We start from the raw sequence: 15,512 nt of genomic DNA, 5'->3' as shown, positions 1-15,512 counted from the left end.
CTTCCTTCACGCCCTATTATAGAACCAATCGACATGGTTTCTGCCTTAAAGTTAGTTGAAAGTACTGAGAGTAACAAATTCCTAAGAGTGGTTAACACTTAACAGGAACATCCTTATTTCAACACAAAATATCTTTCTTCTTCTACGCATAACCAAACAAAGCATTATAAATGCGAAAGTGTGTTTGTTTGTCCTTTCTTCACGCCATAAGAAAGCATCAGATCGACTTGATTTGTAGGTAATATGTAATGACAGCAGCACGATTAAGCTGATAATGTCGACCAACTATGTGTGTGACTAGATAGTGTGAAAAGGGCTTTATTCTGTATCGTTTATGGTCAAATGTTTAAAAACCAAGATTTGAATTACATTTTAGTCCTTAAACATTTTCTAACTCGGGTTAAAAGAAATTTAGCAACCCAATACCCATAATAGTTCTCACCCGACCCAAGAACTGGTGACCCTTCGGTAATGCTTGCCAGAAGTCCAACAAGGCAGTTATTTTTTTAAGAAAAGGTAGTACTGCTTTTGCTGTCTGTACCACATAAGCTTTGGCTGGCCCACGAAAGATGTGATCCGAAACACTAATGCCATCAAATTCGGAGCTACAACCTTGACTTTGGGCTTACGCCTTCGTTATATCTATCGGTGCCATCATTTGTGGATTAACTCGAATTTACCCACGAAAAGTGATTCATGTTAACGGGAAATGGGGACATTTTTACAAGCTTAAAATAATATTTTATTTACAGCCAATGTTCATGACAATTTGTCGGTAGGTTTATTTTTAATTTTATAAATATAGGTATATTTTCGATACACTTCAGTCTTGTATTGAGACTCAGGTGAATGCAAAGACTATTAACACTATGAGGTTCATATACCTCGTGGTGTCTTAGCCATTATCACTTAAAATGTTTTTATGATAGTTTGATTAGGGCAACTGGATTCTTAAACTAACAACGAAAGCAAGCTTCTTTCGTGTGAAGCGAAAGAGCTGAAATTTTGCAAAACGATGTGTGATCCACTTCCTCTAATAAAATATTAGTAGTTGTACATTGTGATGTGATGTATTTTAGAAAGGTTTTTTGCCATAGAATGTTCGGACAAAAAGTGTTTATCTCCGACAATATTTATGAAGTGATGAAGATGATGATGATAAGTATATTGTATGTACAGATGCCCATAAAACAGTCTTTTCATAAGATTTCTGGCCTATTGGGTCAAATATTCTTTACAATTATAGACCATTACGTTTTCGCAGCACGTTCTATGGTACGCTAAATGGTTCAATACAAGTAGATATTATATAGTCTTAGGTTCAATGTTCTTTATATACTGGTTTGAATAATGAAATACCAAGGTTCTTTCCCCACTAATTCATCTGTGACGGCCGATGGCGCAGTGGGCAGCGACCCTGCTTTCTGAGTCCAAGGCCGTGGGTTCAATTCCCACAACTGGAAAACTTTTGTGTGTTGAACATTAATGTTTACAGTGTCTGGGTGTTTATATGTATATTATAAGTATTTATGTATATTATTCTTAAAAATATTCATCAGCCATCTTAGTACCCATAACACAAGCTACGGTTGCTTTTGGGCTAGATGACGATGTGTGTATTGTCGTAGTATATTTATTAATTATTATTATTTATTTATCGTCCACTAACCGCTAGCTTTTAATGATGCTGGATACAGGTTTCCTGTCTCGAGTTTAGTTTAGTTTAGTTTTTATTTTTTCCACTACGTACGTGGTGGTACGTAATGAAGCAATATAACATGGTAGCGGGTTAACCTGATAGGGATATGGCAGATACATGAAACTCATACCCCTAATCTGTTACTAAACAGCCTCGTCCAGGAACGCTAAATCAAAAAGAAAATTCACAATCTGTCTCGAGGATCGGACCCGGGGCATCGCACTTTTAAGACCACATCGCTTAACACTGCGCCAGAGAGGTAAATAAAAGCTAAAACCTGCTCCCGCGTTTACCAGTTAATCTTAAACCCGATGGCGATCAGTAACTGTACAAAGGTCGCTAACTGTACATCAGAGTAACCCAAAATATTTGCGCGACCGTACCTGACTTGAATTGTTGAAGATAGCGTTTTTGGTTAACTTAAGTTTAGAGCTGTTTATGAGAGTTGGGTTCTGTAGATAAACTTTTAATGGCAAGTTTTTTTTTTTAATATTCATGACTAGTTGGAAAAAGTGAATGGAATAAACAGTATTTATAATAATGAAGACTTTATGGAGCAAAGTTGTCATAAAAATGAGTGCACCAAGCTGTCTGCCAGTAGGGAAAAGTGGCGAAATCTCGTGAACCAAATAACATAAGCTACAAACAGCGTCACTTGATGATGACCACGACCACTCTGAAGAGTGTAACGAAAAAGGAGGAAATGGGGTTAAGGACTTTTATGGCAACTGAGTAAAGTGAATAGTCCTTCACAATATTATTCAAATTTAGAATGAATGGTCAATTTTAAGTAAGTCTATTAAATAAGCACATTTGTAGCGTCTCCATCAAACTTCTAAGGCTGATATACCTAATACATTTTGTGAAAAATACAATAAGACCAAAAAATATAAAATGCCTGGAGGTTGAACTACACAAAGTTAATTGATAACGTTATAAGGATGTATGTAAGTATATAGGTATATCTATTTATTTATTTGATGTATTATTTATGTACCGTACAATGTGAATGAGAACATATGATACAAGAAGTGTACAAAGGAAAGCCCGTATCTTCCCGTGTAGAGAGCAAAATCTGCCCCAGAGGGCTATTCAAGGGGACGAAAAAAGGTTTAAGAAACCTGCATAGGCTGAGGTCGTTTCAGCGTTATTTAGACGAGTTTTTTTTATGGCAATTTATTTTTGGCAGTCTAGGTAGGTAGTGTCTTATCTCTTAGATATACTTAGTTCTTACTGCGATAAGGCCACGTTTTTTACTAACTCTCTATAGGTTCTTTATATTGTTGATGTCTTATGATTCTAATAATTGCCTGTGATAAACAGACTCCTAAATTTCAGTCATATTAAGATACCAACATGTTTAAAACTAGGAATACCTACAGTATAATGGAACAGCAAAAACTATGGAGTCAAAATATTGATAATGTAAACTTTATTTTACTACTTAGACCGGCAGCTGACGGATTTACCGAAATAGAATTCAAAAAAACCGTAATAGCCGAACGTTAATCTGTAACTAGAAAAATAATTCGGTTCGATATGTCATTTCGGAACGATAACGCGGAGAAACCGATTAGAGGTATTTAATAAAACTGCTATGTCCTTAACAGGTTAGCCCGCTAGCTTCTTAGACGGTAGGCTATTTACCACCAGGTGAGATTACAGTCAACGTCTAACCTGTAGTGGAAATTAAAAATACTAAATCAAAAGGTACTCCACGCATCACCTGTTCCATAGACCAGAGGTAAGCAACCGCGTGTGAATCAAAAATAATCGCAATATACGAGTTACAACTCCATTTGTGATCGTGATTAGAATATGTCGCATATTGCTGTATATACTTACTAGCACTTATCCGCGACTTTTTCCAAACTAAACTTCGATCAATTCATACTATTTAATATTATAAATGCAAAAATGTCCGATTGTATGTATCGGATCCGATTGTTTGTACGTTTGTTTGCTACCTATCCGGCTCGATCGTTAAACCGATCTTGCTGAAATTTGGCACACATGTAACTTGCATCCTGGAGACGGATATAGGATAACATTTATTCACATATCGGTAAAGCTGCTGTTAAAAGTTACCCGTGTAATTTAAAAAAAAAGTACTTGTGAGCTATGTATGGCTTAGAAGCTTAGCTTATCTTGATGAAATTTTACAAAGAAATATATTGCATCCTGGAGGCAGCCATAGGAAACGTTTTATATATAACTACTACTACTAGCTGTCCCGGCGAACTTCGTACTTCGATTCTTTTTTTTTTATTTATCTCATAAGTACTTAAATATAAATAGGTGTATGATCAACGAGTATTTAACAATTTAACAGTCTAGTATTTTTTATGTTTGCAGCCATCCTTAGGTAACACATATTTTCTGGTTAGAATGCGGCCCTTTACCCGGAACACAGCTCAATGCTTCTTCGCGGCAGAAATAAACTTGGCTACTGGAGGAACACAAAAAGCTGTTATACCTACTACTAAACTCTCCTTTAAGAGGAGGCCTTTGCCCAGCCATTTTTGGCAGGACTTTCCATTTTATGTCCTCTTCCTGTTAGATGCCTACCCTGGTCAATTGAATAGGCTGAAGATGGACACTTTAAGCTGTGTGCATATCTTGCTTCACGCACAAAACATTTAATATTTAATTTTATAATCAAACAAAAAATGCATACGTTTAATGTGTAATAATTACAGTTTTTTAAACGGCTGTTTAGTTAAGTTCCTTTGCCTAAGTATGACGAAGAAACACCTCAGTGTTGCCAGTACGCAAAACAACAAAACGCATTATTATATCACAAATCTCCAGACGCGATAACAATTTAGATTCCGATAGCACACGTACGTTGGTGGAATACAAACTAGTTCCTGAAGCCAACGACCTGGCATCTAGGCAGTGGCACTTTTACGTAATATGACTCTTTTTATGGGATTCCAAGGTTCATTTACCGGTAAATGTGCTGTCTAAACTAGAACGCGGCAACCGGTAGCATCCCCCTGAGAACTAGTGATTGCATCCAGAAGTTAGTGGCTGAACATTTTTTACACCCCAACACGAAAAGTGGCTTCTTTTTATAAGTTGCACGTCTTGCTTCTTTTTGTAAGATTCTAAATGAACTAACCGTTTCTAATGATTTTTTTTTTCTGTTTCAAACCTGACGTGATTGAGATGTTTCGAACCTATAATGTATAAATATCTCTTCAGGAGTTCGAAGATCATGAACTCATCTCCTACATGATAAAAATATCTATCAAACCCGCTATTTTTTAGCTGCATTCGTCAAGAACTAATGGCGAATATAGTGTTTTTGGTTTGTAAGAATGATGGTATAAAATTCTAGCTTATGTCGGGAGTAAGAACAAAAATACTAATTTAATAATTATCTAAAACAGTTTGTAATTTAGCCACGGAATAGTAAGTGATTGCATTAGGCCAATGTGCAGGTAACATATAGATTGTAATGTATTATCTGGGATACAAATCACCAATTTAACTGCCCCTGTTGTTAAGTGGTTAGCATATTCGAAAATTGCTAAGTATTGATGTTTGTATATTTTTATGAGTACAGAAGAACTTAAGAAGGTAGTTTTGGATTGTTATGAAAATGCATACTAAAAAAAATCTCATACAAATGTGAAAATCACCCTAAATATGAAAATAAAAAAAACTTAGCTACATTTCGTGTAAAGGCTACAAAAAATCACATTCACAAAATGTAAGTGTCTCCAATTCTCGCGGAATTTGGATTTCACTGAAATCTAAAAAAAACTATCTATTGTTCGGATATTCAGGTGGATAAAATCTGTTATGTAAAATAAACTGAGCGTGGGAATAAATACTTTTTGTAATTCATACATTATTGTGGACGTAGAATTTAAATGGACAGCATCACTTCGGGACATAAACATAAAATCGACAGAAAGATTGATGTAATAAAATTATATAACGTATTATATATCATTTTATATTCCAAACATATTTTTATAACGAAAACGTATTGAATAAAATCAATTTGGAACTTGACCAACGCGTTGATGCATGATTTTGAGTTTCTATTCTCAATGGGAGCCTTTACTATTCAAACGAAATTGTAGAGAAAACCTTAGCCTGGAACCATTCATGTTTTAGTCGAAATTTAGTTGTACGAGTACATATGACCCACAAAAATCGGATAGCATCCCGGTGCACCCCCGATAAAGACGTAGATCAAGCTACGATTCTTTCAGACATCTTCTGGGTAACTATTCAGTCTATATAGACGTGGACTGGAAAAAACGTATTTATTTTTTTAATTTGTTGCCTTGTGGTTATGATTGGAAGTGTGCCATTTCGAACACATGTTATACGTTAATGTTCTCCACGCAACACTTGCTGCTGAAATTGCTGAAATAACATTGCCCCTTCAATTTCAGAAAAAAGAGAGTCTTAAGATTACTTTGAGTTTAGTAGGATCCTGCTTAGCCATTTCTAAAAAAATATATGCTCTTTCCATAGAAATCTTAATAACAAAACAATTTTTGTAGGAATCGATTTTTTATCTTATCACACTAAAAATCCGATTCTTGGCGCACCTAAATTCCTGACACGTCGGTTTACCGATCAAACCAACCGTTGGCTTATTTGACGAACATGAGATAGATTCATTCATTTGAAATTTGAATGGGTTACTTATTCATTGACAATTAAAATTCGTTTCACGTAATGCAGAGTTAAGAAAAATAACTTCGTAAATGTACTTAATATACAGTTGGCGCGAAATTTATTCGTTGTGCGGTAAGAATTATATGCGAACATGGTCGGTACCTACTACCCATTATTTTAAAGGTTTACTCCGCAAGAGACATTATTATCATCATAATATTAACCAATGAATCATCACGATACGAACGATTAACGATAGTAGTAATGTTAATGTCTAAACCTACTTAACGGTGATAGCCTATTGGTTAAGTCAGAGGCCTCACTTTGAGGATGATCGAGTTCGGTCCCTGGCTTGCACTTGAATTTTTTCAGTTATGTGCTTAACGTTAATTGAATATTTTGTTTGCTTTGACGACTTAAGAAAACATCGTGAGGAAACCTGCATACCTGAGATTTCTCCATAATGTTTTCAAGGGCATGTGAAGTCTCCTAATATGCAAATGGCCAGCGTGGTAGACTACGGCCTAGACACTTCTCATGCTGAGAGACCCGTGCCCTGGAGTTGGCCGGTAATTTATATATGTCTAAGTACCGACTATAAAACCGCATTATAATCATCCCTTTATTTTGAAAAGAATATAAAAGTAAAAGTTTTGGGCCCTTGCGTAAAATCCTAGCCAGAAGGGATAAAGAAGGGTTAAACTAGTATAAAGCAATATCCAAAACAAATCTAAAACGGTCGACACGTTTGAGTGCTACAATGACACACACAGACAAAGTGGTTAAACTTACACCCCTGTTATTACGTTGGAGGACAAGTTTAGTAAATAGTTTGCTCATATACCTATCGACTAAATAATTGTCTTAGAATAACTTAGTGGTAGATGGCGAGAGCTTTGCTCGAAATATCTCAACAGCTAAAAGAGTCGCGAAGCTGAAGCAGCAATGGGCGGATGATGACACAGCACAGAGGGCGCTGATGAATGAATGATTAGCTTCTTTCGATCAACCGGTGTAGTATATTTTTCTTACAATTAGTGTTACGAATGATTGCGGTTAAAATATAAATTAATTGTTGTGTATATATTTAAACACTAAATACGTAAATATAACAATAAGCTACTACATAATCGTCAAAATAATTTGTATGAATTACGTATGGAGGGTAGAGGTAAAGAGAGTCATCTTATATGGGAGAAAAGTTGAAAAAGTGTCCAGTGTATGCGCTAAATAACAGTTCAAAAATCCTCCACAATGGCGCTGGTGGATGCACAGGGTATGGTATGAATGTAGCAATCGTAGATGAATTGAAGTATGCGGAGTTAAAAAATTTAATGTCATTATCGACTAAAGTAGTTAATTATTGAGAATTTCAACAACTTACGTTGTACAAAATATTGTGGTAAATATAACCTTACTTCCTTGTATCTCCATACTTCCTTGTTTATTTTTCAAGCCTACTCTAACAATATTTATATTTGGCGCTTCTTTTAAGAGTTACCCTGATGCAAATGTGGCGCCATCCTAATTTAATACATTTTGACGACACTTTTTCATATACACAGATGACCCTCCTTACCTCTACCCTCCATAGAATTACGACATACGCAATAAGAGGGCCACAGATTTTTTTTTAATTTAGCATTGCGAAGGTAACTTTATTAAAAAAAAAACTCTTTTTAAATAAACCACACAGTAGCACAAAATATTTTAAATAATCATCTATAGATATATAATTTTTTTTTATCTGTAAATTCTTTTAATTTTGGTGCTGGCAGCCCAATAGCGTCCTTACGTCAAATATTTACAGGTATGTGTCAAATTTGCGTCAAACATTCCCGTTCATTGTTTATTGTGTATTTTCTAATAAAAAAATGTAATTAAATGCTAATGTGTGCCAATTTTATCAAAAACTATAATGAGTGATGAAAATGAAAGTTATTGTCGACTATGCGCTGAACCACGACCTAAAGTTGAGATGCTAACACCAGATAAAGATATCGTGGCCAATTCAAAAGTAATTACCAAATTATCCTGGATAAACATTGATATTTTCAATGAAAACGGCCTTCCAAACACAATATGTTATACCTGCTTGGACCTACTAGAGCGTACGTGGAGTTTCCTAAACAACGTGCGAATTGCGCAAGAGAAATTGATAGCTTTAATATTAAACACAAGTAAAGACAACGCTTACGAAATTGAGCATGAAAACAAGGATTATGAAAAGAAAATACCAGGAAAACCTGTCGACGTGAATTGGGAGATCTTCCAAGAGCTTAAACGCGAGATAAAAATCGAAAATTTACACGAAAATGTGCCAAGTTTATTTCCTACAGGTACAGTTGTTTTATCTGAAAAAACCCAATTAGGTATCAAACTTGAAGCTGATAGTGATGGGGGCGGAGGAGTAATCGTCGATTCTAATGACGATTTAGAACAGTTCAGCTCATCAGACAGTGATGTTCCCCTCAAAAGGGTTGTTAAGAAAAAGCGTGGTCGCACAAAGCATAAGAAATGTAAAAGTGACACAAAATTAAATATATCATCTACAAATACTTCATGGGATAACCAAGCATGTATTTGTGCAAAGTGCGATGCACATTGTCAAAGTATTTTATTACTCCAACTGCATTCATTACAAAATCATGATTGTTGCTGTGTGTTTAAATGTACACAGTGCTCCAAAGTTTTACCTGGTTACCGATCATTTATACGGCACACAAGAACACATAACAAAGCTTTAAGGAACTGTTGCGAGTTCTGTAACTGGTCCTTTACGTACTTACCTGATTTGTCAACTCACAAAATGAAATACCATAAAACAGTTTACAAAACCAAGTGCTGCAACTGCGGTTCGAACTTCGACACACCAGAAGAGTTAGAAGAACATAAAAACTTATTTAATAAAAGTGGAAAGTTAAAAAAGATTACAAACGAAGGTGAAGATCTTTTAGAGCATAAGTGTGATCAATGTAGTAAAGTTTTCAAAAGCCGTGCCAATTTACAACAACATAAACAATTGCACACTGAGCGAACAAAAGACTTCGCCTGTCACGTATGTGGTAAAATGTTCTACACAAAAGGGACTTTAGGTACTCATTTAGTTGTTCATGAAGAAAAACGACCATTTAAGTGCAATCACTGTCCACTAGCTTTCCGTGCAAAGGGTAATCTAATATCACACTTAAGTTTACATTCTGGTTTGAAACCTTTTATTTGTGAGCAGTGCGGTAAAAGTTTTCGAGTTAAAAGACATTTAATGTCACACTCTATAGTCCATACAGACTTAAGGCCATATGTATGTGAGTATTGTAACAAATCTTTCCGTTTTAAAACTCGTCTTAACTTACATTTAAGACAACATACTGGTGTGAGACCATATAAATGTATTTATTGTCAGCGTGATTTTACGAATGGTTCTAATTTTAAAAAGCATATGAAGAGACGTCATGGTATAGACACATCTACACGATTGACATCTAAAATTGTAAATAAAAAGGAATTGAGTGTTATAAGTGAGACTATATCGCAATAAATTGTATATATATTTTGTTTTAGACATCATCAATGTATGCCTCTAATGCCCCACATATTTGCCACAAATTTTGTATGAAAATAAAATTAAACATCTGTAAATACCTGCATTACACTCACCATGTTGCTTAAAAACAAATTAGTGACAAAACAAATTCTCAAAAGACTTTACACTTTGTGAGAATGCAACTTATTTCTATGATGACAACACAATTTGAAATTAAATATAAACTTAAGAAGCAATATATGTAACTACTAGTGCATTGCATCTTAGATACTTTGAAATTGACTGTGCTGTCATAACTTCTAGGATGGCAGCTGTTTTGTTGTAGGAGAAAGAAATTAGTGAAATTTCTCAGTCAATTGTAGACTGATGTTGAAAGGCTTATAATGTTTCATAGGGCATAATACTCTTGAGGTCTTGTTGTTACCAAGTCAGTGTCTGATCAGGGGATCCCTTGGAAGTCAAACAACCTTAATTTTTATAGCCTACATAAATATACAGATATTTTTTTCATATCCTGTCAACCTGCCTTGGAGCAACATGGTGAGCTAGGCTTCGAATCCTTCCCTTCTATGGCAGACGAGGCTTTTGCCCAGCTGTGGGACATTAAAAGGCTGATGATGATTGTAAATTATATGTAATGTGTATAATACTCAATTATTTTAGAATATTCAAGCTATTCCATTATAATTTATACTATTATTAAAGAAAATCTATTGCCACAATATAAAGTGGTTTTTCAATGTGCTATTAAAAAGGCCTATTATGTTCGAATGAAAACTATTGAGGTATTGTTGTAAATACACTACATAGAAAGCTGTTTGTAAACGGGCTATAACTTCGGGATTCGACTGGAACGTTTGATTTACGGCAAAGAAACATTTAGGGAGGCCGGAATACTATAAATATAGTATAATACAGCAAAACAAAATTTCGTAGCCTTCTGCATCGTAAACACAAATCTATACAACTATAATCAATGCTTCTTGAAGATGGACATGAATACATTTTATACCGAAAGGAGGTTCAATTTCCGAGCAGAAGGTAATAGGTATTGGATATATTTAAGACCGGGAAAATGAACTATTCTGTAGGACATCTAAAAAAAAAACGAAACAACCGCGGATGAAGTCGCGGGCTAGAGGTTTTATATTTTCATTCAATAATAAACAATTTAATAGTACCTTTTTTTTTAGATTGAAAACATTTTTTTCGGATTTTATTTAAAAAACCAGAACTTACAGGAAGCTTTAGATCTTCTGGTATTAATAATATCCTGTGAATTCTCCAGAATGCAAACTGTCTTTATGAAAAAAAAAATCGCAGTGAGTTAACTATAAAGTCGTGCATTTAAAAAAATTGTTACCCAAAGCTATATTTTTTAAAATTCACCACCTTATTCTTTTGTTATTCCGGTAAATGACACACTTTCGAATTAATAGTATTAGTAAATATATGCTTCACTTAAGTAGTTAATTGACGTATCCTAGCCTAGGAGAAACTATACTTCTCCGGTATTCTTCAGAACTATACATCTCCGGTAGGCTTTACCTACTCTCACAAAATAGCAAACCTATTCCCTGGTATAAGTTCTTGAGTTCCCTAGCTCATAGCCCGTTCACGAACTAATTTACGTTTTATATTAACAATAAAATCAATGAAATTACTTAAATTACGTATCTATTTTATATTTATTGTAATATAAACCACTGAAAATGTGTTTTGTTTAATTTTCACCACTAGTGAACGTACCTGTGTCGCTGGAATCGTGATTGCATTATAAATAAATTTATAAATAAACTTCCACGATACACACATCGCCATTTAGCTCCAAAGTAAGCGTAGCTTGTGTTATGGGTATAGTATAGCTGATGAATATTTTATGGATATAATACACATAAATACTTATAACATACAGATACTGAAAAACATTCACGTTCATCACACAAACATTTTCCAGTTGTGGATATCGAACCCACGGCCTTGGTCTCAAAAAGCAGGGTCGCTGCCCACTGCGCCAGTCAGCCATCATTGTGTGACATTTGTAATTTGAGGTGAAAAATATACAAGGCTAATAGGAACGGGGGTAGCCGATGGGTTAATAGTTATTCTTAAAAACATTGTTAATAATAAAAAACTTGTCCATAATTTTTTACTCCGTAGGAAGTAGGGTTTATACCCTTCCTACTAACATGTGTAAGTGTGGATGTTTGTTGCTCAACCATGTCGCAAGGATTGATACGATTTCGCTAAAATTTGTTACAGAGATAGATTGTAGTCTGAAACAACACATGGGCTACTTTCTATTCCGGAAAATAAGAGTTCCCGCGGGAATAAAAACCTTAACCCACGCAAACGTAGTCGCGGGTATCATCTAGTTACTGTTTAAAGTTGTGATAAAAAGATACTCAGTGGCAACCATAACATAAGCTGTGTTTACATTTAAGTCACTCATTATTTTGGCACAGAAAATAAAGTATATAATCAAATCGTTTATATTGTTATATTAATTAAAAATTTAAGCTCCCGTTTTTCAATAGTAGTTCAACTAGTCCTTTTTTTTTAAACTGATACTGAGCGAGTTCTGAAAAAAAAAGAATATTCGCCATTATGTGGTGGCGGCCATCTTGGATTTTAAATTTAACACTGTATAGTAGTCAAACCCTTTCATTTGATGCCCATATTGAGGGAGTTGGATCGATAATCATCGAAAACAGCTAAGAACACTCGCAACTAATTCCCCTTTCAAACAAAAAAAACAAATCAAAATCAGTTCATCCGTTTAGGAAATACGATGCCACAGACAGACACCTTAGACTGAATGACCTGATATAAACCGGCGTAACTTTTTTTCATAGGGGCTAGCATGCATCTAAATGGAGTTGGACACTTCACTCAATAGCTGCCAAGCCAGCTTCGCGGCGCAGTATGTCACACAACATAACATTGTGCATAGAAAAAAGTTGTTGAAAAATAAGCCCCATTTGAGAACGGTGTTTTTTGAATATCGAAGATTTTTTTACATTTTTTGTTACACTAACTAGCCTCCAATAGATAAAGTTTTTTTTTTTTATTTAGGCCCAAATGGGCAGCACAGCACTTTGTTCGTAGTGTAATGGGTATTAAAAGTAACTGGTGCAAGCCGGTAGTGTCAAGGATCCAAAACGATATCAACCCTACAGGGCACGTGCTACTACCCAGTGCGGATTGGTACTCCACTCCACACGCCTTTGGTAACAATATGAAGAACTCTCAGGCATGCAAACTTCCTCGCAATGTTTTCCTTTACCGTTGAAGCAGTGGTATTTTAATTTCTTAAAAATCTTGTTATACCTACTAGTACCTTTTATGAGTTTGTCGAAGTACCTACCACCTTTCAAACTTATATACATCAAATCGATAAGCCTTCCCGCTCAAATAGTGTGTCAATTTTATTGACAATATTGTGTCTGGTACATACCACGATAATATTTTTGGATTTGTCGATATTTCGACTCAGTTGCATGGATCGTGGTCACGGCGGGACTGCGTAGATACGAGATGTCAAGATGGACATCTCGTACCTACGCAGTCCCGGTCCCGTTTTTCAATAGTAGTTCAACTAGTCCTTTTTTTTTGATACTGATACTGAGCGAGTTTTGAAAAAAAAAGAATATTCGCCATTATGTGGTGGCGGCCATCTTGGATTTTAAATTTAACACTGTATAGTAGTCAAACCCTTTCATTTGATGCCTATATTGAGGGAGTTGGATCGATAATCATCGAAAACAGCTAAGAACACTCGCAACTAATTCACCTTTCAAACAAAAAAAACAAATCAAAATCAGTTCATCCGTTTAGGAAATACGATGCCACAGACAGACACATTAGACTGAATGACCTGATATAAGCCGGCGTAACTTTTTTTCATAGGGGCTAGCATGCATCTAGATGGAGTTGGACACTTCACTTAGTGTTGCCCAAATGCAAGAACAAGACGAGACTTAGCCAGACTTGGTCTTGGTCTTGCGCCAATACACCTGGTCTTGGTCTTGGTTTTGGTCTTGCGCTCCCAGTCTTGGTCTTGGTCTTGGTCTTGCAGCAAGAGTCTTGCAAGTCTTGCAATTACCTATTAGTCTATTACTATTTATTAAAGTTTACTTTAAATCTTAGAAAAACGTATTAGAATTGGAACATTGTGAGCTTGAATTAACATAGCCATAGTAAAGATCAAGCAGATTAATAAATAACTGAAGATTTGATAAGAAATTCGAAAAATCAACTGACCTATATGTCGTTTTCCATGGAAGTAACTGTTTCTTAATAAACATTTATGATTTATAAGCTTACATTTGCTAAAACATGTAAAAAAACAAATTAATTACAATAACTTGACTGTATTTTAAAGAACAATACTTATCTGTCTAGAAAGAGATTGAACCCTCAACTTATAAGAAATTTAATAAAAGAGTTTTACGATTTATCATTTATTTGAATAAAAAATAAAATACAACACAAATCAACAGCTTTATCATTAGGTTATGATACTTTATATCAATTCTTTTGACCAAGAATTAATACAAAGTAACCATCTGGCTGACTCATCACTTAACCTATTTCTATGTTTTCTAATTACTAATGATGCTTTAGAAAATAACCTCTCAGCAGGTACTGAAGTTGCAGGTATTGAGAGAAAATCACGGGCCATTTTCGATAAAATCGGATACTCTGTCTCATGCGTCCTCCACCAATCTAAAATGTCTTCCGAGCTGGCAGTTCTTGGTTTTCTCAGGTACTCCTCCAACTCGTCTATCACTAAGCCTTGAAGACAATATCCAGATGACGTCGAGGGACATTCATAGAGTTTATCAAAGTCTATTACGTCTTCATCTTCATCACATACTTTATTGTCTTTTTCTGGTAATTCCAGAGATTTGTTCAGTGAGTGTAGACTTTTATATTCTTCATAAAGTTCATTGAACTTGCGCAGACTTTCTGTTTTAAGTTGCTTCCCCCACATTGTCAGGTCAAAAGTCTGAGCCTTATGCCTTGGGTCTAAAATTAAAGAAGTACAATAAATCCAGTTGCTCTTCTTGTAATGTTTAAGCATTTTGTCTCGAGCTGCTTGGAAAGCTAGAATGAGCCTTTCATCCACTTCAGATCGATTAGGTTTCTCATCTAACTGTTTTACCATGGATTCAATTTTATCTAGCAAGAGATTAAATGATACAATGACTAGCGGTAACGTAACATATTTGTCTCCACCAAGTTTTGTACTTAAAAGTTTAAAGTTTATTAGAAATTTATGTAATTTTTCGAGTACCTGCCATTCATTAGCTGTGATTTGAAAATCATTCAATTCGGTGACAGAACTGCACAATATGTCAATGCCCGCTCTCACTTTTAAACCAAATCCAATCATATCATGTGTGGAATTCCATCTCGTTGGACAGTCAAGAATGGCATTTAGATTTGATGGCACGCCAGCTGCTTCACAAGCAGACTGAAACTTCTTCTTCACTATCTCATTTCTTTTTATTTTACTGGAAATACTGCGTAACTTTGTTACAGATGTACGCGAGTCAGCAATATTTGGTGCAGATTCTTCATCTTCCTCATCCTCAGTTTCGCCTGCATAGTCTTCGTACT

General features: G+C 35.2%; 1 protein-coding gene across 1 annotated transcript; it reads left to right on the top strand.

Annotated features, from left to right (window-relative positions):
* The first annotated feature begins 8,178 nt into the window (after positions 1-8,178).
* On the top strand, positions 8,179-11,574 carry LOC120625324 (gastrula zinc finger protein XlCGF26.1-like). The gene has a single exon (XM_039892359.1). The coding sequence runs from the start codon at positions 8,262-8,264 to the stop codon at positions 9,879-9,881; it is 1,620 nt and encodes a 539-aa protein (XP_039748293.1). The 5' UTR covers positions 8,179-8,261; the 3' UTR covers positions 9,882-11,574.
* The last annotated feature ends 3,938 nt before the right edge of the window (positions 11,575-15,512 follow it).

Source organism: Pararge aegeria, chromosome 7 (assembly GCF_905163445.1).
Source record: "Pararge aegeria chromosome 7, ilParAegt1.1, whole genome shotgun sequence".
NCBI classification, from domain to species: Eukaryota; Metazoa; Arthropoda; class Insecta; order Lepidoptera; family Nymphalidae; genus Pararge; species Pararge aegeria.
This window is presented reverse-complemented; position numbering and strand designations above follow the sequence as displayed.

What these genes read in the sequence shown, in the direction of transcription:
- LOC120625324 (XM_039892359.1), top strand. Translation starts at nt 8,262, where the DNA reads ATGAGTGATGAAAATGAAAGTTATTGTCGACTATGCGCTGAACCACGA.